Here is a 26,570-nt window from a genome sequence, read left to right on the forward strand (position 1 = left end):
TTTACAGAATAACATAGCACCCAGCACAATTTCATACATTTAGTTATTTATTTTTAGTATCAAATTGCCAAACAGTTAAGATGTACTTTGACAAATTTGAGGAAATGCAAAAGTAAGATTGAACTGCATTGTCAAAAAGAGAATAAAATGATTATTTTTATTTCAAATCAGCAGGTGTGCTTATGATACAAATGCATTATACAGCATTCACTTATTTTTTCTGCAGCAAGTCTAAATCACTGAAGCACCCCTCTACCGCTGGCGGGGGTGTTGTGCTTTTCTCCTGTGCAGGGCTGGGGATTGTTGGAGGGACAAACTGCTTCCAGGGCTTGGAGGGGCAGTGGAAAGGGATCTCGGCAGTAGTGGTGGGGGGCATGGCTGGCTCTGGGTCTCTGCTAGCCGTGGTAACAGCAGTCAGGCTGAGCTCCTGAGACTCCTCTAAAGACTCCTCTTTGGCTGAAGCAGTTGAGGCTGGAGTTGCTTCAGCAAAATTGTTGAAGTTCCTCAAGGGAGACCATCCAGGAGGCCTTCTTCTAAAGACTTCCTGTGAATGGAAAAATGTTCCTTGTCAAAATCCTTCATTTAGCACAAATTTCCGAAATATATAGCTACACATCACTACCCTATTAATGTATCAGATTTTCCGAGCATCATTAATATGCTATAGTAGTGTAGTTTGCAGAATGTCTCACAAAATTCTGAAGGGGACCTGGTGCACATTCCACATTTGCTTCTGCAGTCTCATGTCTCCAAGGTGCCACATCTACTGTAGAATTGCAGTGAGCAAGTTCCTAGAGAGATGGCACACAGGATGGCAGGGACAAGCATTCATGATACATCACATTACAATGAAATGTTATGATACCACATTGAATGGTATGGTTTTTTTTCCTCCAAAAAGTATAACTATTTAATTTCCTTAATCCTTCCGTATTACAACAGCAGAATCATATTATATATACTGTAGCCTATTCAAAAAATACTATGAGCTCCATTGTGGTTTACCACATCTTCAGCATCTGGATGACATTCATCGTTCAGCTCTTTGTGGTCCGCTTTGGAGCAATTGCTTTTCCTCATATCGAACATCAGTCTATACCTGAATCCAGCAACCACCTAAGAGGAGCATGTGAAAGAAGTTATTCAAAGACATTAGTTTGAGCCGCCCTCCCCCCAGTGGATTCTGGAATGACACTCCTAACGCAAATAAGTACAGTACAGTCCAAGGGTCACACCCATAGAGGTAAATATAACCACACCCACTAATTCCAGAGCCAAGGAGATGATTTGGAATATTTCCATTGGAAGGGATGAGCAAAGACACTTAACTTAAATTATATTTTTTCAAAAGTAGATAACTTTAAAATATTTGTGTTGGTAACTGTTGTAGGGCCTAACACCCCTGATCACCCCTGGTTCACACTTTAGGGCTTGAACTGTACCGTACTGGCTCTGATCTTCTCTTTTCACATGGTCATTTCCAGTATGGTTCCAGCAGCTATCGTAGATGCGTAACCAGATCAGCCCTGGCCTAGTTCAGCTCAGTTTGGCCCTACAGTGTGAATCAGATTTGAATTGAACTAGGTATTTAGAGTCCTGCTAAACTTTCCCCCAGGTGGCATAGTCAACTAGCCTTTGTAGCTAGCTAATAACTCAGATTGAGATTTGAAACGGATTTACCTGTCTCGTAGCAAAACCAACACTGTTCAGGACGAAGTGATGGCTGGAGTCAGAATCTGCATTGAACCTGGTGATGGAGTATGTCACAGGAGCCTTTAGGTCCTCACTGTCCACATCAATCTCCCTAGGACACCCCAGACATGTGGAGCGTACAGCAACAACAGGGGCCTCCACTGGAGAACAGAGAGGGTTGTCAGTATAGAAATTCATTTTAACCACACATTTTTTTGGTGATTCTAGTCTAAATCAACAAATATAAATATTCCACTACATGAGTCAATCTTTGGTTGACATTTGTCTGGTTGTCTGGAAAAACTCTAAGTATAAATAGACTTGTATGTGGTCTTTGGCTTGGTCTACTTTGTGTGAAGTGAAAAACTAACCAACTGGGTCACAGAAAACTGCCAGGACCTCTTTATCTGTCTCTGACATGTGGACCGTTGCATTACAAGGGCTTGGCACCTGATAAATAAACAGAACAAGTTTTTTTTTAATCAGATTGCATAGAGATGTCATCTAATAACAATGCACCCCCCCCCCCCCAGTAAAATTATTAAAATGTATTCAAATGTAAGTTACCTGGTTCCCAGTTGGGAGGTAGTCACAGTCTCTCCAGACTTTGTTTCCCCCTGCTGGACAGTCAGTGACCCTGCCATTGAATTCAACAAAGTACTGAGTGCCTGAGTCACTCTGAGCCTACAAGAGAGGAACGCAATAAATACTGTGACTCTGTGTAGTAATGTTCGTATTTTCTTTTCATCAACACAATCAACTCAAGATGTATACAAAAAGGACTGGATAAATAACTAAATATAAATAACAATGTTCTCAATATGTCACCTACCGTTGAGGCCTCCAGAATCTGGTAGAGTGCTAGTTGATTTCCATAAGGAAGCTTCTCATTATACTTGACAAGGACCAAGTCCACAGCTGCCTCTACATCTTTGTCATCACAGAACACAAGGACCTGCTCTGGCTCAAGCTCCTGCCCCTGTCCTAGAGCCAAAAGCTGGAGAGAGATCACCAGCACACATAGCCTCACTCCCAGCTTCATAACAAAGACATTTATGTCCCAGGTCCGGAGAGAAGGAAATGTGAGACCAGATCTCGTTCCTTACTGGACTCCTACCTCTGAAATGATTGACTGTAGTCTATTCGCCTACACAGACCTGTTCAAATAAAATGAGACAGTGCACAATCAGAAAGGCATCCAGGCAGTCCCAGTGACAACAGAGTAAATGTTTACTTATCTGCTGTCACCACCATGCCTGCATTCTTTGAAAAATCAATATCTGTCTCTGAGTTGTGGAGAGTTTATGGCATGCAAGAAAAATTATGGACATGTTTAAAAACATATTATCCTCCTACAGTCACTTGTTGTGACACCATTTTTTTTGTTTACCCATCTAAAAAGATCTATCAAGGAGTCAAGTGCCTGAGGAGGGTTTATTGTCCTGTCTCCTCTATAATTTATGGAATAAAACCTTGAACGTCTCTGCGAATGTGCTGTAAATGTGCTGGTCAAATGAAACATCACAAATTAATTACCTGTAATAAATAGCCACTTCATGCCATAAAATGACTTTATCAAAACTTTTTGATCTAACGAAAACAAATGTTTTATCTCTAAAGTAAACATACATATTACTTTAGTATTAGTGTGTGTCAGAAGGTAATACAATAGTAGAAGTCCATGTTATTAATATGTAAATAGAAGGCAATAGGACAACCTCTCTCCCATTATAAAGTACTTGGATGGGTAAACATGACCCTTTCCAAAAATGCTTGTCAGTTTGTCAATCCAAAATGAATCCTGACTTGCATTGACACATTGCTGCAGTAGTGTGTATTTTAGGAGATACTTTGTCCCTCTCTACCTTTGACCCTAAATGCATCCCATGCCTGCTAACAGTTTGATTTCCCCAGCAGCACAGCCATTCCCAGAATCCAACCACAGCTCCGGTGCAATAAACATGAACCAATCATAGAATCAATGTATAAAGGCATCATGGTCCAGGTATGATACAAATACAATCTTTGATAAACCAATAGAAAAACATTTTCCTCATATTTTCAATTTAGAGGCTAAAGCCTGCAACTTCTAATTAATTCAAACAAGTAATTGTCATAGAAACTGCTCAATCAACATGTCCTTTGAACCAACCTACTTTAACGCTATCTTTTTAGATAAAGAGTTGAGTAGACACAAATAACAAGATATCTGACCTGCAACAGCACAAGGTAAAGTTAGTCACATCATATAGGGTATATCAGCCATTTAAAGATAGCTCATAAATAATTTAAAAAGAAAACCCTCTTTGCCCCTCCCCTTGAAGGCACTCATCACTTGAACAAGGCGTTTTGGTCGTCTGGAGATGAATTCACCACATCACACTTCATACATTTGGTCACAACACAAATACTCAACTGAACACAGAAGATGACAGACAAACTCAGAAACAACATGCATCGTGAAACAATACTTTTTCTACTGGTTGCGATCATAATGGGTGAGTTGCATGCACCTCTATCTAATAATGTCTAATCTATTCGGTGGTAGTGGTAGTCTGATATAAGTTGATACTGCAGGCCATTTGAATCTGAATTTGATTCTGAGATCATGTTAAAAAAGAGTGGAAGTGTACTCTTAAAAAGTCTAAATCATTGCAGGTAAAACTGCATGACATTTTACAGACATTATCATGGCTACTTCAACACTTTTTTACAATTATTTATTTAATTTTATTGTAAAAATAAGATGAACCTAAGGGGGATCTGTAATTGTGCATGTGAATGTTGCCCTGGGTTTATGATTTCTGTAAACGGTTTCACTTCACACTTCACACTACACCGCTTCACAGGAAACAGCCTTATGACTGCTGCATTGGACCAGACGATCATCACCACAGATGAGTCTGGTCTAAACAACCCTGAGCCCACCGAGCAATCAAGCCTACCAGAGAAGCCTGTTCTTCAGCCCAAAGAGACCGTTCCTGTCACCGGAAACTATGTGCTGAATGACACCGCAGGCAAGCCATGCATCAAGGTCTCCATGGGAGGGGTGTACATAGTTATTGTGAAGACGGTAGGGACAGTCACTTTCTCAGCACTTTTTGTTTGTGTTTCAGCACTTCTTTATCAGGGGTGAGACATCATGTGGTTTGTCACCTAAGTCGTGAAAAAACAACGAAGGCCATTCTCATACACATTACTATGTTTGGTCATGAGTTCGACCATACAATCATTATGATACTATACTAAATCTATAACAAGAATTAAGTTATCACTTGTTCCTACATCATCACTTGTTTGCTATTGCTTTTGTCCTTTTCCAATCCAATGGTATGTTCATCCTTTTTCAGAAAGCTTTCTATTTCAACTTAGACCCTTCCACCACCCTCGCTACGGGTAGATGTGGTCAAAAAGAGGCAGTTCTTTTACTGGCTATTGTAGGAGAGGGAGGCTATCTGGAGCTCACCTTTGAAAAGGTACAAATTCAGAAACTTCCATCTTCTCATGCCACACATGATGTCTAACGCATATGACCACATCACCTTATAACTGGAAAAGTTTTTTCCTTTCCTCTCCGACTCTGAGATGATAACTAAGAATAATCACAGGTTGACCACAACTCTTCCATGTAACGATCAGAAGCAGAGCAATACATTATATCTATATATGGCTCTGAGCAGAAGCAAATTCATTCAAATGCATTTGCATGATGATTTGCATGTTTGGCTTTTAATAAAAACAATGATTTATTTATTTAATGCACATCATTAACTATTTTTCCTCCCACAGGAAGGGAACATATCCTATGTGTCAAAGGTCAAAGCTAATTTGGCACCAAGCAAAGGTGAGTTGACCAACATGATCTCACAAGTAGACACATGATTTGAAAAAAATGCATGGATATTTTTAAACTGATTTTTCATTGTTAGAAAAACAAGGCTGAGCATATTCTTTCACCATTAGGAAATAAAAACTATCCTGGGGTGATAGAACATGAAAAGCTGTTCCCAACTGCCGCTGACCACAGCCTCAAGTGTAATTCTCAGACCGAGTTTCATCTGGCTGAAAACCTTCGAGTGAAGCTTGGGCCTCTTCAGTTCCAAGCCTTCAAACTCACCAATGGGAAGTTTGGAGAGGGTATGTCGATTTTTAAATTTTGCAGACCTTTTCGTTCATGATTTCTGAAAGCCTTCTGTTTATTATTTTTCTGTAAGGTTATATATGGTATAATGCTCTTTTAAATGTAATATTATAAAGGTAATGTTTTGCTCTTTCGGCCCCTCAAAAACAATTATCCAAGTGTTAAGATCCAGATGAAATATTATTATTTAAAAAAATATTGTACAATGTAACAGAATCAGTCAAAACAAAATCAATACTGCGTTTAAATTTTTACATTACATTTACTTTACAAACAAAGTTTTAAAAAACTTGCAAACAAAGTTAACCACATCCTGGGGTCATTTTGAAGTTCTGGCTCTAATACCGCTGATGTCATTTTGCTGATATATATTTTTTAAATGATCTAGGTAGGGAAAACTCCATAACATATGCAGTAAATCTCCTGTATTTATCTTACATCTAAGACATGTGTCAGTTAACTTATTATCAAGTAAATGCAGTCTATGTGGAGTAAAATATGTGTTGTTCAATATATTGAATTGCATCTGTCTATGTTTGGTTGCCATCAAGAAGCTCTGAAAGGTTTCAGCAGGTCATCCTAGTCTACTGGGTCATAGTTACAGCCTAGGTCTCTTTCTGTCTCATTTGTATGTTAGGTTATTATAAGTAGGTCAATTATTATTCCGTGTATTATACATCAGTGAGATCAGACCTCAAGTTGACCAAGTACTATGAATACGATTTTTGAGTAGTGATTCCTTTGGAGTATTAGGGAAATTGTATTTTGTATTTTCTTTTAACCAGTATTAAGAAGCTAGTTTCAGGAAGCTCATGCTGGTCTTTGAGTTGTTGTTTTTCCCCCTTTCAAGTTCCATAAACAAAATATATATATTTTTTGTCCCCCCTATGGCATTTCAGAGGTTGAGTGCTGGGCTGACTTCAACAAGAGGATCTTCCCCATCATTATTGGTGCCACGGTTGTGGGACTCCTCCTGATTGCTGTCCTGACCTTCCTGATCATCTGGAACAGCCGTAGACAAGCTGGCTATGACAGGATCTGAGAAGACTTCATGCAAACATAACATGAATGCTTTTTATAGCCATGTTTTGTATTTCCTAGATGCTTTTTAGTATTTTTATCCATGACTCAATATTAACATTTTTATTGTTGTTTTTTAATATTTAATTCTGTTTGCAAAGAAAATAGAAATAATATTATTACAGTAAAAAATATGTGAATGTGGTTAATACTTCTAGGAAAGCACTCTGTAAGTTTACAATCATAATCAGCCAATATGGTCAGCAAATTGAATCATGATGCATGCTAATTATATTTTTTGGGGGAAATTATATTTTGTTTAAAGAGTGCCCATTTTCCCTTATTAAAAGTGTGGCTTTATCCAGCACGATTGAAATTCATTATTTTCAAGTTCACATATAAGTATAGATTTCTTGCATGCCTTATTATTAAAAAAGCACTGTCCAAAAATAGCTAATTCTGTAACAGTAGCGTAGCCAGAAATTCGTTGGAGGGTGGGCCTGCAAAAAATAATCATTATTTTATTTTAAAAATAAGCGAACTTCCTGTAATTCTACACATTTTGCCATGGGGCAAAGAGAAAATATTGCCGTTTTAAAGCTGATTTACTGCAATTCTACAAATGTTGCCATGGGGCAGAGAGGAAAATGTGCAGTTTTATAGCCAATCTCTTGCTATTCTACACATTTTGCAATGAGGTCGAGATGAACATTTAGCATTTTTTAAGCTAATTAAAGCTCAAATATACTGACTGTGATAAAGGCACTGGATTATGAGCTAAATTGTTTGCTAAATGAACAAATGAAGTAGGCTGTAACGGCGTTCCTCCTCCTCTTCATCCGAAGAGGAGGAGCAGGGATTGAACCAAAATGCAGCTTCTTGAGTTGACATGATTTATTTAAAGAAAAGACGAAAACACGAACTTCACTATAAACTAACAAAACAACAAACGGAGTAGACAGACCTGGACGACGAACTTACATGAAACACGAAGAACGCATGAACAGGGAAATGACTACATAAAAACCGAACGAACAAAATGAACAAACAAACCGAAACAGTCCCGTATGGTGCAACATAGACAGACACTAACACAGGAGACAACCACCCACGACCAACAAAGTGAAAACACCTACCTTAATATGATTCTCAATCAGAGGAGATGAAAACCACCTGCCTCTAATTGAGAACCATATTAGGTACCCATTAACCAACATAGAAACAGAAAACATAGACTGCCCACCCAAACTCACGTCCTGACCAACTAACACATACAAAAACTAACAGAAAACAGGTCAGGAACGTGACATAACCCCCCCCTTAAGGTGCGAACTCCGGGCGCACCAGCACAAAGTCTAGGGGAGGGTCTGGGTGGGCATCTGACCACGGTGGTGGCTCAGGCTCAGGGCGAGGTCCCCACCCCACCATAGTCAATCCCAGCTTACATCTCCCCCTTAGAATGACCACCCTCTTTTTCCACCCACCTAATATAAGGGGCAACACCAAGATAAGGGACAGCTCCGGGACAAGGTAGCTCAGGACAGCGAGGTAGGTCGAGATAGAGAGGTAGCTCAGGATAGAGAGGTAGCTCAGAATAGAGAGATAGCTCAGGATAGAGGGGCAACTCCGGACTGAAAGGCAGCTCCGGACAGAGAGACAGCTCTGGACTGAGGGGCAGTTCCGGATTACTGGCAGCTCCGGGCTGGCTGACGGCTCTGGACGCTCATGGCTGGCTGACGGCTCTGGACGCTCATGGCTGGCTGACGGCTCTGGCAGATCCTGTCTGGTTGGCGGCTCTGGCAGATCCTGTCTGGTTGGCGGCTCTGGCAGATCCTGTCTGGTTGGCGGCTCTGGCAGATCCTGTCTGGTTGGCGGCTCTGGCAGATCCTGTCTGGTTGGCGGCTCTGGCAGATCCTGTCTGGTTGGCGGCTCTGGCAGATCCTGACTGACGAATGGCTCTAGCGGCTCCTGACTGACTAACGGCTCTGACGGCTCGGGACAGACTGGCGGCTCTAATGGCTCGGGACAGACGGATGGCTCAGACGGCGCTGGGGAGACGGATGGCTCAGACGGCGCTGGGGAGACGGATGGCTCAGACGGCGTTTGGGAGACGGATGTCTCAGACGGCGCTGGGGAGACGGATGGCTCAGATGGCGCTGCGGAGACGGATGGCTCAGATGGCGCTGCGGAGACGGATGGCTCTGGCTGATCCTGTCTGGCGGAAGGCTTTGGCTGCTCCTGTCTGGCGGAAGGCTCTAGCGGCTCCTGTCTGGCGGAAGGCTCTAGCGGCTCCTGTCTGGCGGAAGGCTCTGTAGGCTCATGGCAGACGGGCGGCTTTGCAGGCTCATGGCAGACGGGCGGCTTTGAAGGCTCAATACAGACGGGCAGTTCATGCGGCGCTTGGCAGACGGACAGTTCAGGCGCCGTTGGGCAGACGGCAGACTCTGGCCGGCTGAGACGCACTGTAGGCCTGGTGCGTGGTGCCGGAACTGGAGGTACCGGACTGGAGACACGCACTTCAAGCCTAGTGCGGGGAGCAGGGACAGGGCACACTGACCTCTCGAAGCGCACTATAGGCCTGGTGCGTGGTACCGGCACTGGTGGCACCGGGCTGAGTGCACGCACATCAGGACGAGTACGGGGAGAAGGAACAGTGCGTACAGGGCTCTGGAGACGCACAGGAGGCTTAGTGCGTGGTGCCGGAACTGGAGGCACTGGGCTGGAGACACGCACCATAGGGAGAGTGCGTGGAGGAGGAACAGGGCTCTGGAGACGCACTGGAAGCCTGGTGCGTAGTGTAGACACTGGTGGTACTGGGCTGGGGCGGGGAGGTAGCGCCGGAAATACCGGACCGTGCAAGCGTACTGGCTCCCTTGAGCATTGAGCCTGCCCAACCTTACCTGGTTGAATGCTCCCCGTCGCCCGACCAGTGCGGGGAGGTGGAATAACCCGCACCGGGCTATGTAGGCGAACCGGGGACACCATGCGTAAGGCTGGTGCCATGTAAGCCGGCCCGAGGAGACGCACTGGAGACCAGACGCGTTGAGCCGGCCTCATGACACCTGGCTCAATGCCCAATCTAGCCCTACCAGTGCGGGGAGGTGGAATAACCCGCACCGGGCTATGCACACGTACAGGAGACACCATGCGCTCTACTGCGTAACACGATGTCTGCCCGTACTCCCGCTCTCCACGGTAAGCCTGGGAAGTGGGCGCAGGTTTCCTACCTGCCCTCGGCCCACTACCTCTTAGCCCCCCCCCCAAGAAATTTTTGGGGTCTCTTCTCGGGCTTCCAGCCACGTCTCCTTACTGCCTCCTCATACCACCGCTCTTGGGCTCTCGCTGCCTCCATCTCCTCACGAGCGCGGCGATATTCCCCAATGTGAGCCCAGTGTCCTTTTCCCTCCAATACTTCCTCCCAAGTCCATGAGTCCTGATTTCTTGGCCGCTGCTCAAACTTGCGCTGCTTGGTTCTGGATTGGTGGGTGGTTCTGTAACGGCGTTCCTCCTCCTCTTCATCCGAAGAGGAGGAGCAGGGATTGAACCAAAATGCAGCTTCTTGAGTTGACATGATTTATTTAAAGAAAAGACGAAAACACGAACTTCACTATAAACTAACAAAACAACAAACGGAGTAGACAGACCTGGACGACGAACTTACATGAAACACGAAGAACGCATGAACAGGGAAATGACTACATAAAAACCGAACGAACAAAATGAACAAACAAACCGAAACAGTCCCGTATGGTGCAACATAGACAGACACTAACACAGGAGACAACCACCCACGACCAACAAAGTGAAAACACCTACCTTAATATGATTCTCAATCAGAGGAGATGAAAACCACCTGCCTCTAATTGAGAACCATATTAGGTACCCATTAACCAACATAGAAACAGAAAACATAGACTGCCCACCCAAACTCACGTCCTGACCAACTAACACATACAAAAACTAACAGAAAACAGGTCAGGAACGTGACATAGGCAGTGGCATGGTGCATATGTAACCGATGTGAAATGGCTAGCTAGTTAGCGGTGGTGCGTGCTAATAGCGTTTCAATCGGGTGACGTCACTCGCTCTGAGACCTGAAGTAGTTGTTCCCCTTGCTTTGCAAGAGCCGCGGCTTTTGTGGCCCGATGGGTAAGGATGCTTCGTGGGTGTCAGTTGTTGATGTGTGCAGAGGGTCCCTGGTTTGAGCCCAGGTAGGGGCGAGGAGAGGGACGGAAGCTATACTGTTACACATATAGCCATAGAAGCACAGTAACATACAGTATGCCTCAATGCGCGCGCATATGTCACTGATTGGGTGGGGCCTGGCTCCCCAGTGGGTGGGCCTGGGCCAACCAAGCCCACCCCTACCTACGTGGCTGTTCTGCAAGATGGTGGAAATTATGTCTGGAACCTCTCAAAAAATGTACCTCCAAAGTGTCAACACTGTGACCTCTCTTTATTGGATGACCACGCCCGAAGATTAGCTATTATATTGTAACGATAGAGGAAGCCAAGTCTAGATTTAACTTTAGCCTGCGGCGTTGATACCCTCACCACCCTCACCCAGGTGGTGAGGGTAGGAAACAACATCTCCACCCTGCTGATCCTCAACACTGGGGCCCCACAAGGGTGCGTTCTCAGCCCTCTCCTGTACTCCTTGTTCACCCATGACTGCGTGGCCATGCACGCCTCCAACTCAATCATCACGTTTGCAGACGACACTACAGTGGTAGGCTTGATTACCAACAATGACGAGACGGCCTACAGGGAGGAGGTGAGGGCCCTCGGAGTGTGGTGTCAGGAAAATAATTTCACACTCAACGTCAACAAAACAAAGGAGATGATCGTGGACTTCAGGAAACAGTAGAGGGAGCACCCCCCTACCCACATCAACGGGACAGCAGTGGAGAAGGTGGAAAGTTTTAAGTTCCTCGGCGTACACATCACGGACAAACTGAAATGGTCCACCCACACAGACAGCATGGTGAAGAAGGCACAGCAGCGCCTCTTCAACCTTAGGAGGCTGAAGAAATTCTGCTTGTCACCAAAAGCACTCACAAACTTTTACAGATGCACAATCGAGAGCATCCTGTCGGGCTGTATCACCGCCTGGTATGGCAACTGCTCCACCCACAACCGTAAGGCTTCTCCAGAGGGTAGTGAGGTCTGCACAACGCATCACCGGGGGCAAACTACCTGCCCTCCAGGACACCTACACCACCCAATGTCACAGGAAGGCCAAAAAGATCATCAAGGACAACAACCACCCAAGCCACTGCCTGTTCACCCCGCTATCATCCAGAAGGCGAAGTCAGTACAGGTGCATCAAAGCTGGGACCGAGAGACTGAAAAACAGCTTCTATCTCAAGGCCATCAGACTGTTAAACAGCCATCACTAACATTGAGTGGCTGCTGCCAACATACTGACTCAAATCTCTAGCCACTTTAATAATTAAAAATTGGATGTAATAAATGTATCACTAACCACTTTAAACAATGCCACTTTATATAATGGTTACATACCCTACATTACTCATCTCATATGTATATACTGTACTCTATACCATCTACTGCATCTTGCCTATGCCATTCGGCCATTGCTCATCCATATATTTTTATGTACATATTCTTATTCATTCCTTTACACTTGTGTGTATAAGGTAGTTGTTGTGAAATTGTTAGATTACTTGTTAGATATTACTGCATGGTCGGAACTAGAAGCACAAGCATTTCGCTACACTCGCATTAACTTCTGCTAACCATGTGTATGTGACCAATAAAATTTGATTTGATTTGATTTGGTAAAACGTGTTGCTTTGCCTCTTCCTCTCTGCCCCGCCTCTGTCTCGACATGTTCTATTGGTTGATCATCCTACGCGTCCACAAGAGAAAAGCACACAGCAAATTGAATTTAGTCGTTTACGTCACTTTGTAGCTATTTTCACCAAACTAAGAGCATGTTTCGGCCTATAGTTTCATATAATACCATTTCCATCGATCAACTTTAGTTGATAATACGTATTGTTAAGTGCAGTATCTTAACTAGCTACATTTGAAATGGTAAATCGAAAATAATATATTTTAAAGGCAAACGCTTATTTTCTTATTCAACTAACGCGTTAGCTAGTTACTGACAGTTTAGACTGCTAACGTTAACTTCACACAGTACGTTAGTACACATGGCTTCTGTCCTGAAAGTTCAAACCTTACAGGGTTTAAGAATGTTTCAACAGTAAGTCGATAATGCTTGTCATGTGTTGTGTTTACTATCACTGCATGTTATCTATTTTGAATAAATAAACTGCTAAGATTGGAAGATGCCGATAGTTTTCTGTCAAGACAGTTGGCTGGCTACCTAACTTAACTAGTCAGCAAACCCAACGCGCGACATTGTAGCTAGTTTGCTTCTTGACGCTAACTAACGTTAGTGTTAGAATGGTTAAGCAACCCTAGCACATGTTAGCCAAAACGTTTAAGCCATATGTTGTGTGTGTCAACATGGCTAGCTAGTCTACTTACTTTAAAAACAATTATCCACCGATTCTGTGCAAGGTTAAATAAAGGTAGCTAGCTGGCCAACTAAGCATAACAGCTAGGTAGTTAACCAGTTGGACGGTTAAATGTTTTGTTTCCAAAGCGATGGGCACTTAATTTAATGCATTTAGCTATATATCAACTAGTTATCATCTTTGAGCAATGATCATTATGAATACGAGTGTTAGCCAGCTGTGATGAAGCAAACTGCGCTTTAGTACATGCTACAGTTAGCATGCCCTTGAAAGCCATTCATTGATGTAAACAGTTGTAAGAACGTGCTCTCTTTACATGACCTTTTCAATCATCAAGGTCCGTGTCCTGCAATGTTATTTTATTATCTCATCTTAGGAAATTGATATGGACCAAAGGATTTGTGCGGTTTGCCTCAATTGGTAAGTAACATGGAGCAATATTGAATGTCTCTTTGTGAAGTTATTCATCTCCATGTAGATTGAACTGCAGAGGAAGCATTGTAGTTGTCTCAATTAGTATGCATTACATCATCACTCATAGCTCAGGTCTCTTTTCCTCTAGGGCAAGGCAGGATAGACAAAGTCCTCATTGCCAACAGAGGAGAAATCGCCTGTCGTGTGATGCGAACAGCAAAGAAGATGGGTGTGCGCTCTGTGGCAGTATACAGTGATGCAGATCGTCATTCCATGCATGTGGCCATGGTATGTCAAGGCTAAAGGTTGAAACTTTGACCCCTCTGTCAGTATATGTTTGTAGATGCAGCTGTATTTATGGGGCTTCTCATGTTTCTTAGGCAGATGAGGCCTATAACATTGGGCCAGCAGAGTTACTTGTCCATGGAGAAAGTCTTGGAGGTTGCCAAGAGATCTGGATCACATGTATGTTGTCAAGTGCAGTATTGTATTTGCAGTACTCATTCATTATGGCAATCCCCAGTTTCTCAAAGTCACAATTCAGACTATATCTGAAGAATACGTTTATGTTTATGAATTGTGTTTTTGTTATAGGCTGTCCACCCAGGATATGGCTTCATGTCAGAGAACACAGAGTTTGCTGAGGCATGCAAACAGGAGGGTATCATCTTTATTGGCCCTCCATCATCTGCTATCAGAGACATGGGTATCAAAAGGTATAGTTAAAGGTAGACTCAGCGATATGACATAGATGCAGAAAGTAAACGGCATAGTGGGTCAATTTCCTCAACAACTAAGAGTGTTGAAGCGCGAGGCACAACGTCTGCTGTGTTGGTGCCATGGCTACCACGCTGTAACAGTGTGAAGCGAACCCGTGCACATGCGCAGATACTGTGTGACTGTGTGAGAGCGAAGTGTTGCATCTCGCTCATCTCAATATCTACGGGGCTGCTTGTGGGAACATTATTTTGCTGTGTCTACCTTTTAAATGACAGTGTGTCCCCTAGGATATTTTTTAGCAGCAGTTGTGAAGTTAGTGAGGGGGGATGTGGTGGGTGTGGCCAATGAATGACTCTTCTCTTTAAAGTCACTCCTCAGTGTTGTATGTTATAAGTCTGATTTTGAATATTAGTTATTCAAAAGTTACATCTTAGAAATCTATTTATTTTTCCTAGTACATCAAAATACATAATGTCAGCTGCGGGTGTTCCTATCATCGAGGGTTACCACGGAGAGGACCAATCGGATGAGAAGCTCCAAGCTGAGGCTGTCAGGATAGGCTACCCAGTGATGATAAAGGCTGTGCGTGGCGGGGGTGGTAAAGTAAGTAAGATGCACACACAGAAAGGATTGTTTCATGGAATGATAGTGTTGTTGTTTGTGTCTTAAGGCTCCTATTGGTTGTGATTGGTTTATCTAGGGAATGCGCATTGCACACACCGCTGAAGACTTCCATGAGCAGCTTGTGTCTGCAAGACGAGAGGCTCGCAAGTCCTTCAATGATGATGTCATGCTAGTGGAGAAATTTGTAGAGGACCCCAGGTATGTAGAAGACACTATCTATTTATGTTGGAGGTTCAGACTGCACCCCTGTTTAGATGTTGTGACAGATCTTCCTTCACTCACCAGACATGTGGAGGTCCAGGTTTTTGGGGACCAGCATGGAAATGCTGTCTACCTGTTTGAGAGGGACTGCAGTGTGCAGAGAAGGCACCAGAAGATCATTGAGGAAGCACCAGGGGTAAGTGCTATGATACAGCTATCTCCATAATTTTGCTCTCAGCACCACAGCATGTCTTGGTTTCCTGTGTGAATGGCTGCCCGCTGGTTAGGAGGCTTGATGTCTGTGCGACTGTATGTGTGTGTTAATGATTTGTAGTGTTTTTGTGTTTGCACCTGTGCTTGCAGCCTGGAATTAGCGAGGAGGTGAGGCGGAAACTGGGTGAGGCAGCCGTGAGAGCAGCCAAAGCCGTCAACTATGTGGGAGCAGGTGAACAGAGAATTGACCTCAAACCTTACACAAATAATTAATATTTGCATGCTGGGATGCAGAGTCCTCAATTTCCATTGTCTTTTTTTTGGGCACTCACCCACTAGAGGGTGTGAAATAATATTCTGAGGTAACACCTGTTGCTTTGCACCATCCTGTGCACTGGTGTAACAACCACATGTATGTCCCTGTCTCAATGCAGGCACTGTGGAGTTCATCATGGATGCACAGCACAACTTCTTCTTCATGGAGATGAACACGCGTCTGCAGGTGGAGCACCCTGTGTCTGAGATGATCACTGGTACTGACCTGGTGGAGTGGCAGCTCAGGGTAACGCAGAAAGAGGGAGAGGAATGCCAACAGAAGGGGGGTGTTGGGGACATCAATGTGTTGTAATATGTTGAGTGTATTTATTAGCTCTTTTAGAGGGCCTCATAATCTCACATAATCCAAGAGATAGCAGGATTTCAATTTGAATATAGATTTGATTAACAATTTGTAAACGCACCACCCTGACGTTTGTGTGCTCCTCTTGTCTCTCAGGTGGCTGCAGGCGAGAGGCTGCCCCTCCTGCAGGAGGAGATAGAACTGATGGGCCATTCGTTTGAGGCCAGGATATACGCTGAAGACCCCAACAACGACTTCCTCCCTGGGGCAGGACCCCTCCTTCATCTGTCTACACCCCTGGCAGACGAGTGCACACGCATCGAGACAGGCGTCAGGGAAGGTACAATACACCCAGCTCACCTGGACCTACTTACACCTATTTAACACAACTGTCAGACAGTACTGTTGATATTAGAGGTCGACCGATTATGATTTTTCAACACTGATACCGATTATTGGAGGACCAAAAAAAGCAGATACCGATTAATCAGACAATATTTTTATATACAGTGGGGCAAAAAAGTATTTAGTCAGCCACCAATTGTGCAAGTTCTCCCACTTAAAAAGATGAGAGAGGCCTGTAATTTTCATCATAGGTACACTTCAACTATGACAGACAAAATGAGGGGGGAAAATCCAGAAAATCACATTGTAGGATTTTTAATGAATTTATTTGCAAATTATGGGGGAAAATAAGTATTTGGTCACCTACAAACAAGCAAGATTTCTGGCTCTCACAGACCTGTAACTTCTTCTTTAAGAGGCTCCTCTGTCCTCCACTCGTTACCTGTATTAATGGCACCTGTGAACTTGTTATCAGTATAAAAGACACCTGTCTACAACCTCAAACACTCACACTCCAAACTCCAATATGGCCAAGACCAAAGAGCTGTCAAAGGACACCAGAAACAAAATTGTAGACCTGCACCAGGCTGCACATTTGTGGCCTGCTGGAGGTCATTTTGCAGGGCTCTGGCAGTACTCCTCCTTGCACAAAGGCAGAGGTAGCGGTCCTGCTGCTGGGTTGTTGCCCTCCTACGGCCTCCTCCACGTCTCCTGATGTACTGGCCTGTCTCCTGGTAGCGCCTCCATGCTCTGGACACTACGCTGACAGACACATCAAACCTTCTTGCCATAGCTCGCATTGATGTGCCATGCTGGATGAGCTGCACTACCTGAGCCACTTGTGTGGGTTGTAGACTCCGTCTCATGCTACCACTAGAGTGAAAGCACCGCCAGCATTCAAAAGTGACCAAAACATCAGCCAGGAAGCATAGGAACTGAGAAGTGGTCTGTGGTCAACACCTGCAGAATCACTCCTTTATTGGGGGCGTCTTGCTAATTGCCTATAATTTCCACCTTTAGTCTATTCCATTTGCACAACAGCATGTGAAATTTATTGTCAATCAGTGTTGCTTCCTAAGTGGACTGTTTGATTTCACAGAAGTGTGATTGACTTGGAGTTACATTGTGTTGTTTAAGTGTTCCCTTTATTTTTTTGAGCAGTGTATATATTTGTAATAATGACAATACTGAATGAACAAAGAACACTTATTTTAACTTAATATAATACATAAATAAAATCTATTTAGTCTCAAATAAAAAAATGAAACATGCTCAATTTGGTTTAAATAATGCAAAACACAGTGTTGGAGAAGAAAGTACAAGTGCCATGTAAAAAAGCTAAAGTTTGAGTTCCTTGCTCAGAACATGAGAACGTATGAAAGCTGGTGGTTCAATATTCCCAGTTCTTCAATATTCCCAGTTAAGAAGTTTTAGGTTGTAGTTATTATAGGAATTATGACGTGTCAACTATTTCTCTCTATACCATTAGTAGTTCATATACCTTTGACTATTGGATGTTCTAATAGGCACTTTAATATTGCCAGCCTAATCTCAGGAGTTGATAGGCTTGAAGTCATAAACAGCGCTGTGAAGCAAGCATTGCTAAGAGCTGCTGGCAATTGCTCAGTCAGACGGCTCTATTGAATCATAGACTTAATTATAATATAATAAACACAGAAATACGAGCCGTTGGCCATTAATATGGTCAAATCCGGAAACTATCATTTCGAAAACAAAACGTTTTATTCTTTCAGAGAAATACGGAACCGTTCCGTATTTTATCGAACGGGCGGCAACCCTAAGTCTAAATATTGGTGTTACATTGCACAACCTTCAATGTTATGTCATAATTATGTAAAATTCTGGCAAATTAGTTCGCAACGAGCCAGGCGGCCCAAACTGTTGCATATACTCTGACTCTGCGTGCAATGAACGCAAGAGAAGTGACACAATTTCCCTAGTTAATATTGCCTGCTAACATGAATTTCTTTTAACTAAATATGCAGGTTTTAAAAAAATATATACTTCTGTGTATTGATTTTAAGAAAGGCATTGATGTTTATGGTTAGGTACATTCGTGCAACGATTGTGATTTTTTTTGCGAATGAGCTTAAATCATCCCCTGTTTGGCGAAGTAGGCTGTGATTCGATGATAAATTAACAGGCACCCCATTGATTATATGCAACGCAGGACAAGCTAGTTAAACTAGTAATATCATCAACCATGTGTAGTTAACTAGTGATTATGTGAAGATTGATTGTTTTTTATAAGAGAAGTTTAATGCTAGCTAGCAACTTACCGTGGCTCCTTGCTGCACTCGCGTAACAGGTGGTCAGCCTGCCACGCAGTTTCCTCATGGAATGCAATGTAATCGGCCATAATCGGCGTCCAAAAATGCCGATTACCGATTGTTATGAAAACTTGAAATCGGCCCTAATTAATCGGCCATGCTGGTTAATCGGTCGACCTCTAGTTGATATATCCACATGATTATGTACCTGTCTGTGTTCTCAGGAGATGAAGTGTCAGCCCACTACGACCCCATGATCGCTAAACTGGTGGTGTGGGGAGAGGACCGCTCTGCTGCTCTGAGGAAGCTCAGATACTGCTTACGCCAGTACAACGTAAGAGTATTAACATTATACACATACTGGACACATCCTACTGCGTATTTCTGTTTTGTAAGGTACTGTTGATTGATTGACCACTGATCCCGGCAGATTGTAGGCCTCAACACCAATATTGACTTCCTGCTGAGTCTGTCTGGCCACCCAGAGTTTGAGGCGGGGAATGTGACCACCAGCTTCATCCCCCAGCATTATGAGCAGCTGTTCCCCAAGCCCAGCCCTCCCTCCAGGGCCACACTGTGTCAGGCTGCCCTGGGCCTGCTGCTCAGAGAGAGGGCCAGCACTCGAACCTTCAGAGACCAGTCCAACGGTGAGGAACAACAACACAGGCCTGTCTCTACAGCTCGCTGAGAACTATACAACAACTGTCTGAGAAAGTGCTGTTGTCTGTTGGAGGATACCTTAAAACTTCTTATGGCTGCAGCCCGGCGTCGGTACACTTATGACAACAGCCAGCTCAAAGTGCAGGGCGCGAAATTCAAAAGATATTTTTTTTAAATATTTAACTTTCACACATTAACAAGTCCAATACAGCATATGACAGGTACACATCTTGTGAATCCAGCCAACATGTCCGATTTTTAAAATGTTTTACAGGGAAGACACAATATGTAAATCTATTAGCTAACCACGTTAGCAAAAGACACCACTTTTTTTACTCCACCAGTTTTTTACTCCATCAGTAGCTATCACAAATTCGACCAAATAAAGATATAAATAGCCACTAACCAAGAAACAACTTCATCAGATGACAGTCTGATAACATATTTATTGTATAGCATATGTTTTGTTAGAAAAATGTGCATATTTCAGGTATAAATCATAGTTTACATTGCAGCTACAATCAGAAATTGCACCGAAAGCAGCCATAATATTTACAGACACCAACGTCAAATACCTAATTACTCATCATAAAACATTTCTGAAAAATACATAGTGTACAGCAAATGAAAGACAGGCATCTTGTGATTCCAGACAATATTTCCGATTTATTAAGTGTTTTACAGCGAAAACAAAATGTAGCGTTATATTAGCGTAGCCACAATAGCCAGAAACACTTGGGCGCCGACGACCAGTTCACATGCACGACAGATATATGAAATAGCATCATAAAATGTTTCTTACTTTTGGTGATCTTCTGTCAGAATGTTGGACAAGGTGTCCTTTGTCCAGAACAGTTGTTGTTTGGATTTAGAACGGCAACTTTCCCTCTTCAATTAGCATGCACACTAGCCAAGCGGCGCGAATCTCTCCATGTCAACAAACGGAAGAGAACGGAACACGGCAAAACTCCCGAAAAATTTTCAATAATCTGATGAAACTATATTGAAAAAACATACTTTACGATGATATGGTGACATGTATCAAATAAAATCAAAGCCGGAGATAGTACTCGCCTATTACGGCAGCTAAAGAGAAGGCAATCCCACTGTCCACGTCGCGCTCTTCAGAGTACCGAAAATGGGGGACACGTCATTCCAAGATGATGTGTTCCATCTCAGACCAAGATAATCACCTCATTTCTTCTCTCACAGCCTCTTGACATCAAGGGGAAGGTGTATGACGTGCATGTATACTAATAGATCTCATGACCATTTATAGGCAGGAAGTAGAAGAGAGCCTCGGTTTCAGACTTTCCACTTCCTGGTCAGGAAGTGTGCTGCAGAATGACTTCTGTTTCACTCAGAGAAATAATTCAAACGGTTTTAGAAACTAGAGAGTGTTTTCTATCCAATAGTAATAATAATATTCATATTGTACGAGCAAGAATTGAGTACGAGGCCGTTTGAAATGGGCACCTTTTATCTGGCTACTCAATACTGCCCCTTGCAGCCCAAACAGGTTTTAAACTGTCTGTTCTTTTCTCCTGTCGCAGATCCCTTCTCTCCTTTTGCCTCCAGTAACGGCAGGAGGGTGAACATCCTATATAGTAGGAATATGACGCTCCAGCTGGGTGAAACTAGTGAGTCCAAACCTCCTTCAAAAGCACAGAGGAAGCAGCCAGTAGACCTTGGTTTGATTGAAATGCTCCTCACTCAGTCTTACATTGATGAGGAGCCCAGCCAGGCCTCATAGACCTCATTCTTTTTTCTCCTAGACCTCACTAATGACATTGATTAGTGTGTCTGATTCCATCCAGACTATAAGTGAACCCATCTTAATACCATCTCCTCACTATAATGAAACATTCAGCAGTCCCTATGGCATCCTCATGTTTTAATGTTGCTGAAAATATTTATTGAATACAGAGAAAAAAGTACTTTATTTGTCCTTTAAGTACTTTTAATCTGCTTTTTGTTTACTGGTGACATGGAATTTATGTCGTAAAAGTTATTCATATTTTATGTCTTACATGAAGAAATTTGAACAGGACCCATCATATGCATTTTTTATGAAGGCAAGTCTTCCATGAATCAAGTGGCAGAGAAAAAAGACTGTTAAAGTTCTGTGAAATGTTTTTTTCTGTGCAGAAGTGGAATTAACAGTTACATACAATCCAGATGGGACCTACTCTATGGAGGTACATGTTATGTGGGTGCTGAGTGTTGTGAAAAGTTTGAACATACCCAAACATGATTTCCTGCGGCTGATGGGTTTTATCCACTTCCTCAGATTGGAGGGGAAGTGTTCCAGGTGTCAGGGGAGGTGGAGACAGAGGGACAGACATCATTCCTGCACTGCTCTTTGAACGGGGTGAAGTCCCGGCCCAAACTGGTCATCCTGGATAACACAGTACACCTATTCTCTATGGTGAGTCCCCTCCTCTGGAACACACGTTCTCCATATCACGGTACCTTAGGTCCTCTAAGCCACTCTCTCCTCCCCATCAGGAGGGTAGTGCGGAGGTGAGCATTCCAGTGCCCAAGTTCCTGGCTGGTGTGAGCACAGGTGCACAGGGAGGAGCTGTGGCACCCATGACCGGGACCATTGAGAAGGTAATAAATTACGGAGTATCTCTTCTCATTGCTGTCTCTCTCACCAACATAATTTATCTGTCTATAAAAGCTGACCCAGCCACTCTGACTGATCTTTAATATGTTGCTCTGGGATGTGATTTCCTGCCAGATGGTCAGGCATGCTGATTCATGGGATATCTCTCATTAGCTCACTTAGTGGCTAATGTTGGAAAATGATTTAATCTATACCTCCCGTTGATGACATGGTGTGAATCGTTCAGACGTGCCAATTGATAAATGTCAGTTGCAATGGAAAAACAGAATGTGGCCACACGGACTCCTGTCCTAACATTAACAGGGCCATTTAGAATTGATAGGTAAGATTCTTAATATGATCTCGTCTTTATTCCAGGTGCTGGTGAAGGCAGGAGCCACAGTGGAGATGGGAGACTCCTTGATGGTGATGAATGCCATGAAAATGGAGGTGAGCTTACATCATTTCAGGCACTGGGAGGATTCCACTCCCAATACTACACACACACATTGACTTTTCTAACTCTGTAGCCACCCACTTATCACTCACATTGGGCTCTAAATGAACTATGGGTCCTCAGACTATTCTCTCTTTCTGCAGCACACCATCCGAGCACCCAAAGCTGGAGTCATCAAGAAGGTGTTTTTCAAGGAGGGCTCCCAGGCCAACCGACACGCAGCCCTGGTAGAGTTTGAGGAGGAATAATCTCAATCTAATCCTCATGTGTGAATATCTATTTGTGAACTTTGAGACTGTAAGAGTTACTGTAGAAATCAAATGAAAAAGGCATTTTAAAATTCAACCAGAAGGGTTGATGCATTTTCTATAGGAGTAGCAAACTGCTGTACAATCCTAAGGGAACACACTACAGGTCTATGTGGATCACACTGTACAGTTGCCAGAAAATTGCCTTCATGTTTTGTGGCAGAAATGTGTAGATATTCAACAATACTGGTATATTTGCTTAGGTTTTTTTTCTAATCCAAATTTTCTGATGGCTGTGTAGAAGTCTGGCTTTTGTACTATTCTCTGCAAAGTGCTCTTGCAGTTTTTCTCTTTGCAGACTGCCATCATTGAAGTCGTTTGTGGTGTTGTCAAAATGAAGGGTGATAAAAAAAACTGTGATTGGTTAGAGAAGAACCAATCAGAATTTTCTAAATGTCACTTTACCATCAGTTTCTGGGACCAATCAGACGGTCTAGAATGGATTTCCATTCGGGGAGTTACTCAGATCGACTCATTGTGGAGAAGAAACTAACGTCCATGAGCATGGCGTAGCATTTGGCCAGAGCAAGGAATTTGGGTAGCCAGGCAATTTTCTTCTAGCTTCAGTTTTGTACATGCTGCCACATCTTCTATAGCCTGGTCCCAGATCTGTTTGTACTCATTGTCAACTTGGCATGATATCACAAACAGACTGGCACTCAGGCTACATTTTAGTCTTGGAAATCCCAGACATAGGGCAACATTGTGGGAGCCAACCAGTCTGTCTGGGAGACTAGCTACGTCTCATGATTCAATCCAGGCTGTGAAATTACAGTAAGGGCTATTCACTGATAACTGCCTACCTTGTGGTTACTTTAGTCCATAAAACTAATACCATGGAAGAGATGGCCTATCATCAAACTCTTCTCACGTATCGATTGACCATCAAATAACCAATTTGAGAGAAGGGTGGCGCTGAAATCAGTCAGGTTATAAAGTGTTGAATCCCTCCAAGCACACACTCCTGACAACTTATTATGAATGTCTGCTAACCTGTGTGCTGTCATCCATTCAATAGTGAGCCTAATTGTTATTGATGTGTTCAATTTGTAATTAGTGTTGCCAAATTACATTTTTCTAAAAGATAATTTTGTAGCTGTATAGAGGTATATTACTATGCTAGTGCTATCGAAGGTTCACAGTAGTGTGTGTGTGAACATTTGTTGCATACACATTCTGCTGGAAAGGACAAAAGTTACACATGCTTTTTAAAAACATATTTATTCCGTAAATAGAATTTGCTTTAAACATCAACCATTTCACTGACAGGAGTACAATAACATACCTTTTTTTCTTTTTTCAATGAACATGATCAAGAGAAAAACAGCTTCACATCAATGTCCTTGTAGAGATGCCTTCATAAATTGATTGAAATGTGACATCTGAACTAGATGCATTTATATATCAAAACTGAGTAACAACTGTAGCAAACAAGTACAATCAAAGTATACTTCATCAGATATGACCAAGATCAATAGTAGTGCCAGATATAATTACGAATATTGGTACCATGCAAATAAATATCAAGCTCCACTGACTTCTTGGACAAGTGTCTCCCATTTCAAGCTACTGAGAGGTATGTAACGGCTAAAAATAGTAACCATACATAATCATGGGATTTTATATCTCGGCAATATTCTAATAAATATGTATGCTGATGTGCATAATGTCACTGTCATTGATAGCAAGTTTAAAATGGTTGTCTCAATGACCCTCTTGACTCAGGCATTTCCATTATTGTGGGCTAAAGGCCGCTAAAGAGGATACAGAGAGCTAAAGCAGTTGCGTTCAGTCCGTGAGGCTCTCTCGCCTGCCCTATTACCAGTAATATGATGGAAATAAATACAAACATTAACAAGTGGTTAGTAAGAGGGGGGAAAAGACTAACAAAATAAATGAAAACATGATTGGCAATGATTAGTGAAAGGCAAACAAAAACAATTTGTGGCTTTGAAAACAACTAGATGTGAAAGCTATGTCATCTTGGCAGCTATTATTTCATATCTGGGTTGTTCCACGAAAAGAGTGCCTTTTGCGACCCTTTGATATTGTGCACCAATTTGTTATATTAAATGAAGTGCCCTTTAATATGGAAAATTCAATAAATCTGATTTTATTTTGAATAAAGACTTGCTAAAGTGCCAAAATTAAGCATTTAGACATGTCCCTCTGCACCCTCTAAGATGATTTTAACCCACTTAACCTGAATATTTCTCAAATTTTTACCATCATTGTAAATGTTCTCTTTTTTAGTTGCTTTGCATTTCTGAAAACTATTTTATGTTATCAGTGATTAATTAAATAAAAAAATAAAAACAGTTTGAGTGGATTTTCCCTTTAATATGGTGAAACTATTCCTTTATTTTTGGGGGGCCATTATCTGGTGTTTTGTGGTGAAAACTGAGTGTTAAACTTATCTGTAGAAGCTAGAATTTTTTATGTATATATGTGAAGCCTGCATTCAATTGCCACTCCCTGTTGCACAATTGACCCCCCCCCCATACTTTATTTGGCACTTACTATAGTAATTTTTTAAAGTTGAACATGTGCTTTTTATGTTAAAATTAGGTAACAATTTTTGGAGGGACCAAGTTACACTTCTCAAAAGGCACTGTATTGGTGGAACAACACATCTCTCATAGGAAGCTATTATAGGGACATTCTCCTGTCGACATTTCGGAACAAACGCAATGCTAACAAATCTGAGCAAAAAAGGCATTTCAGGAAAAAAAAGACTAGAGACCTGACCTAACTGCTTTTACATTTCCATACCTTGAAAAAACAGGTAGTAAAAATGGAAGGTATGGCTTTAAAAAGGTCCACCTAATTTCCTCAGGAAAGGTGGCAGACCTTTCAGGTGGAGAAGCAGGAGCAGCACTAACCTACAGGCGCAAAGTAGTAGACCATGTTTTTTCCCCACTTAAGTCTGACAAATCCTTCTTTGGTCTGATTCCCTTTTATTAGGCAAATGCAGCATCTCTCAAAGTGGTGGTGCAGAGCCTCATGGCTTTCAACATTCTTCTCTTGAGATATAGTCTGACTGTCCACTGAGGTGGTCAGCCCTGGGCCGTGCAGTGAGTAGTCCCTCTGTGTGGCCATGGGACAGGGCGGGACGGGGCACCTGGCGGGACAACTGCTCTCTGCTACCTTAGCAATGAGTGGCCTCCATGGGGGAGAGCGTCAAGATGCTCCGGTCGTTGGAATAGAAGGGGTCCGAGTTGCTCCTCGATCTAAAAGCATCAACGACAGAGGAGTGAGGGGTGGCGGTGGGAGAGGACTAAGCTGAAACCCTACCTCTGGAGTGCTTCTGTCTGTCTCTGACCTGCCTAAAGATCCTTCATTTACTGTTGGATGGACGGCCATCTTGCCATTGCATGGTACAGTAAGGGGATGTAATGGCACAGGAGTGGTTGAAGACCTTATCTGTATTGATATGAGAGGCCCTGCCTTGGAACTGAAGCCCTGTCATCCTGCTCATCTTCCACTGCCTCCCAACCCCGTCTCCTACACTACACTTCAACCTACAGAGGGAGCAGCACAAGGAAACAAATTCAAACTAAAAAGGAGAGAGAGAATAAGGTGCGTACAGTGAGGGTTAGTACAGGATGGTTTAACATGGGTGACTTGAACACAAAGTCAGCATCTCCCTTCTCTATCTGCATAATGTCATTGTATGAATAATACATCCTATGCATAACCAGGTAGACTAAATACTGTTTATTTTTATAATATGAAGCTCATTTCTTGG

The 26,570-nt window shown here is 42.8% G+C and overlaps 4 protein-coding genes across 5 annotated transcripts in view; 2 read left to right on the plus strand and 2 right to left on the minus strand.

Annotated features, from left to right (window-relative positions):
- Positions 1–34: 34 nt before the first annotated feature.
- LOC120054877 (kininogen-1-like) lies at positions 35–2,867 on the minus strand. The gene is made up of 7 exons (XM_039002580.1): positions 2,525–2,867; positions 2,260–2,376; positions 2,064–2,142; positions 1,681–1,853; positions 1,006–1,116; positions 693–791; positions 35–544 (listed from the first exon to the last, which is right to left on the minus strand). Exons 1-7 carry the CDS (start codon positions 2,732–2,734, stop codon positions 212–214), a joined length of 1,122 nt encoding a protein of 373 aa, XP_038858508.1. The 5' UTR covers positions 2,735–2,867; the 3' UTR covers positions 35–211.
- A 730-nt stretch (positions 2,868–3,597) lies between these two features.
- Positions 3,598–7,220, plus strand: LOC120054498 (lysosome-associated membrane glycoprotein 3-like). 2 transcript variants are annotated; one of them, XM_039001928.1, is made up of 8 exons: positions 3,598–3,697; positions 3,868–3,921; positions 4,017–4,190; positions 4,542–4,765; positions 5,043–5,168; positions 5,482–5,536; positions 5,656–5,829; positions 6,733–7,220. In XM_039001928.1, the coding sequence occupies exons 3-8, from the start codon at positions 4,121–4,123 to the stop codon at positions 6,873–6,875; spliced, it is 792 nt and encodes a 263-aa protein (XP_038857856.1). In that variant the 5' UTR covers positions 3,598–3,697; positions 3,868–3,921; positions 4,017–4,120; the 3' UTR covers positions 6,876–7,220. The 2 variants fall into 2 exon arrangements, with proteins under 2 accessions (XP_038857856.1, XP_038857857.1); XM_039001929.1 differs by having other exon boundaries at positions 3,868–4,190.
- Positions 7,221–12,756: 5,536 nt separating this feature from the next.
- Positions 12,757–25,141, plus strand: LOC120054879 (methylcrotonoyl-CoA carboxylase subunit alpha, mitochondrial-like). The gene is given in 20 exon segments (XM_039002582.1): positions 12,757–13,085; positions 13,739–13,782; positions 13,925–14,064; positions 14,157–14,182; positions 14,184–14,241; positions 14,371–14,492; positions 14,952–15,099; positions 15,197–15,318; positions 15,406–15,517; positions 15,685–15,766; positions 15,969–16,096; positions 16,310–16,493; positions 19,014–19,123; positions 19,220–19,436; positions 21,003–21,089; positions 21,598–21,647; positions 21,740–21,877; positions 21,958–22,062; positions 22,436–22,507; positions 22,658–25,141. Coding segments are annotated over 20 exon segments (2,103 nt in total). The 5' UTR covers positions 12,757–13,032; the 3' UTR covers positions 22,763–25,141.
- The window catches only part of LOC120054878 (probable phospholipid-transporting ATPase IF), a 35,851-nt gene continuing 33,305 nt past the window's right edge, over positions 24,025–26,570 (minus strand). Inside the window, exon 30 of the mRNA XM_039002581.1 lies at positions 24,025–26,052. Coding sequence (XP_038858509.1) covers positions 25,971–26,052 — 82 coding nt within the window. The 3' untranslated portion in view covers positions 24,025–25,970. The remainder of the gene's footprint in view (positions 26,053–26,570) is intronic.

This window comes from Salvelinus namaycush, chromosome 10 (assembly GCF_016432855.1).
Source record: "Salvelinus namaycush isolate Seneca chromosome 10, SaNama_1.0, whole genome shotgun sequence".
NCBI classification, from domain to species: domain Eukaryota; kingdom Metazoa; phylum Chordata; class Actinopteri; order Salmoniformes; family Salmonidae; genus Salvelinus; species Salvelinus namaycush.

Excerpts from the sequence above, each read along its gene's own strand:
- LOC120054877 (XM_039002580.1), bottom strand. The coding sequence starts at position 2,734 with ATGAAGCTGGGAGTGAGGCTATGTGTGCTGGTGATCTCTCTCCAGCTT. Across the intron at positions 1,854-2,063 it reads AGTTTTCTGTGACCCAGTTG|TGGAGGCCCCTGTTGTTGCT; the intron begins GTTAGTTTTTCA and ends TCTGTTCTCCAG. Across the intron at positions 1,117-1,680 it reads TTGGTTTTGCTACGAGACAG|GTGGTTGCTGGATTCAGGTA; the intron begins GTAAATCCGTTT and ends TGCTCCTCTTAG.
- LOC120054498 (XM_039001929.1), top strand. The coding sequence starts at position 4,121 with ATGACAGACAAACTCAGAAACAACATGCATCGTGAAACAATACTTTTT. Across the intron at positions 5,169-5,481 it reads TGGAGCTCACCTTTGAAAAG|GAAGGGAACATATCCTATGT; the intron begins GTACAAATTCAG and ends TTCCTCCCACAG. Across the intron at positions 5,537-5,655 it reads TAATTTGGCACCAAGCAAAG|GAAATAAAAACTATCCTGGG; the intron begins GTGAGTTGACCA and ends TTTCACCATTAG.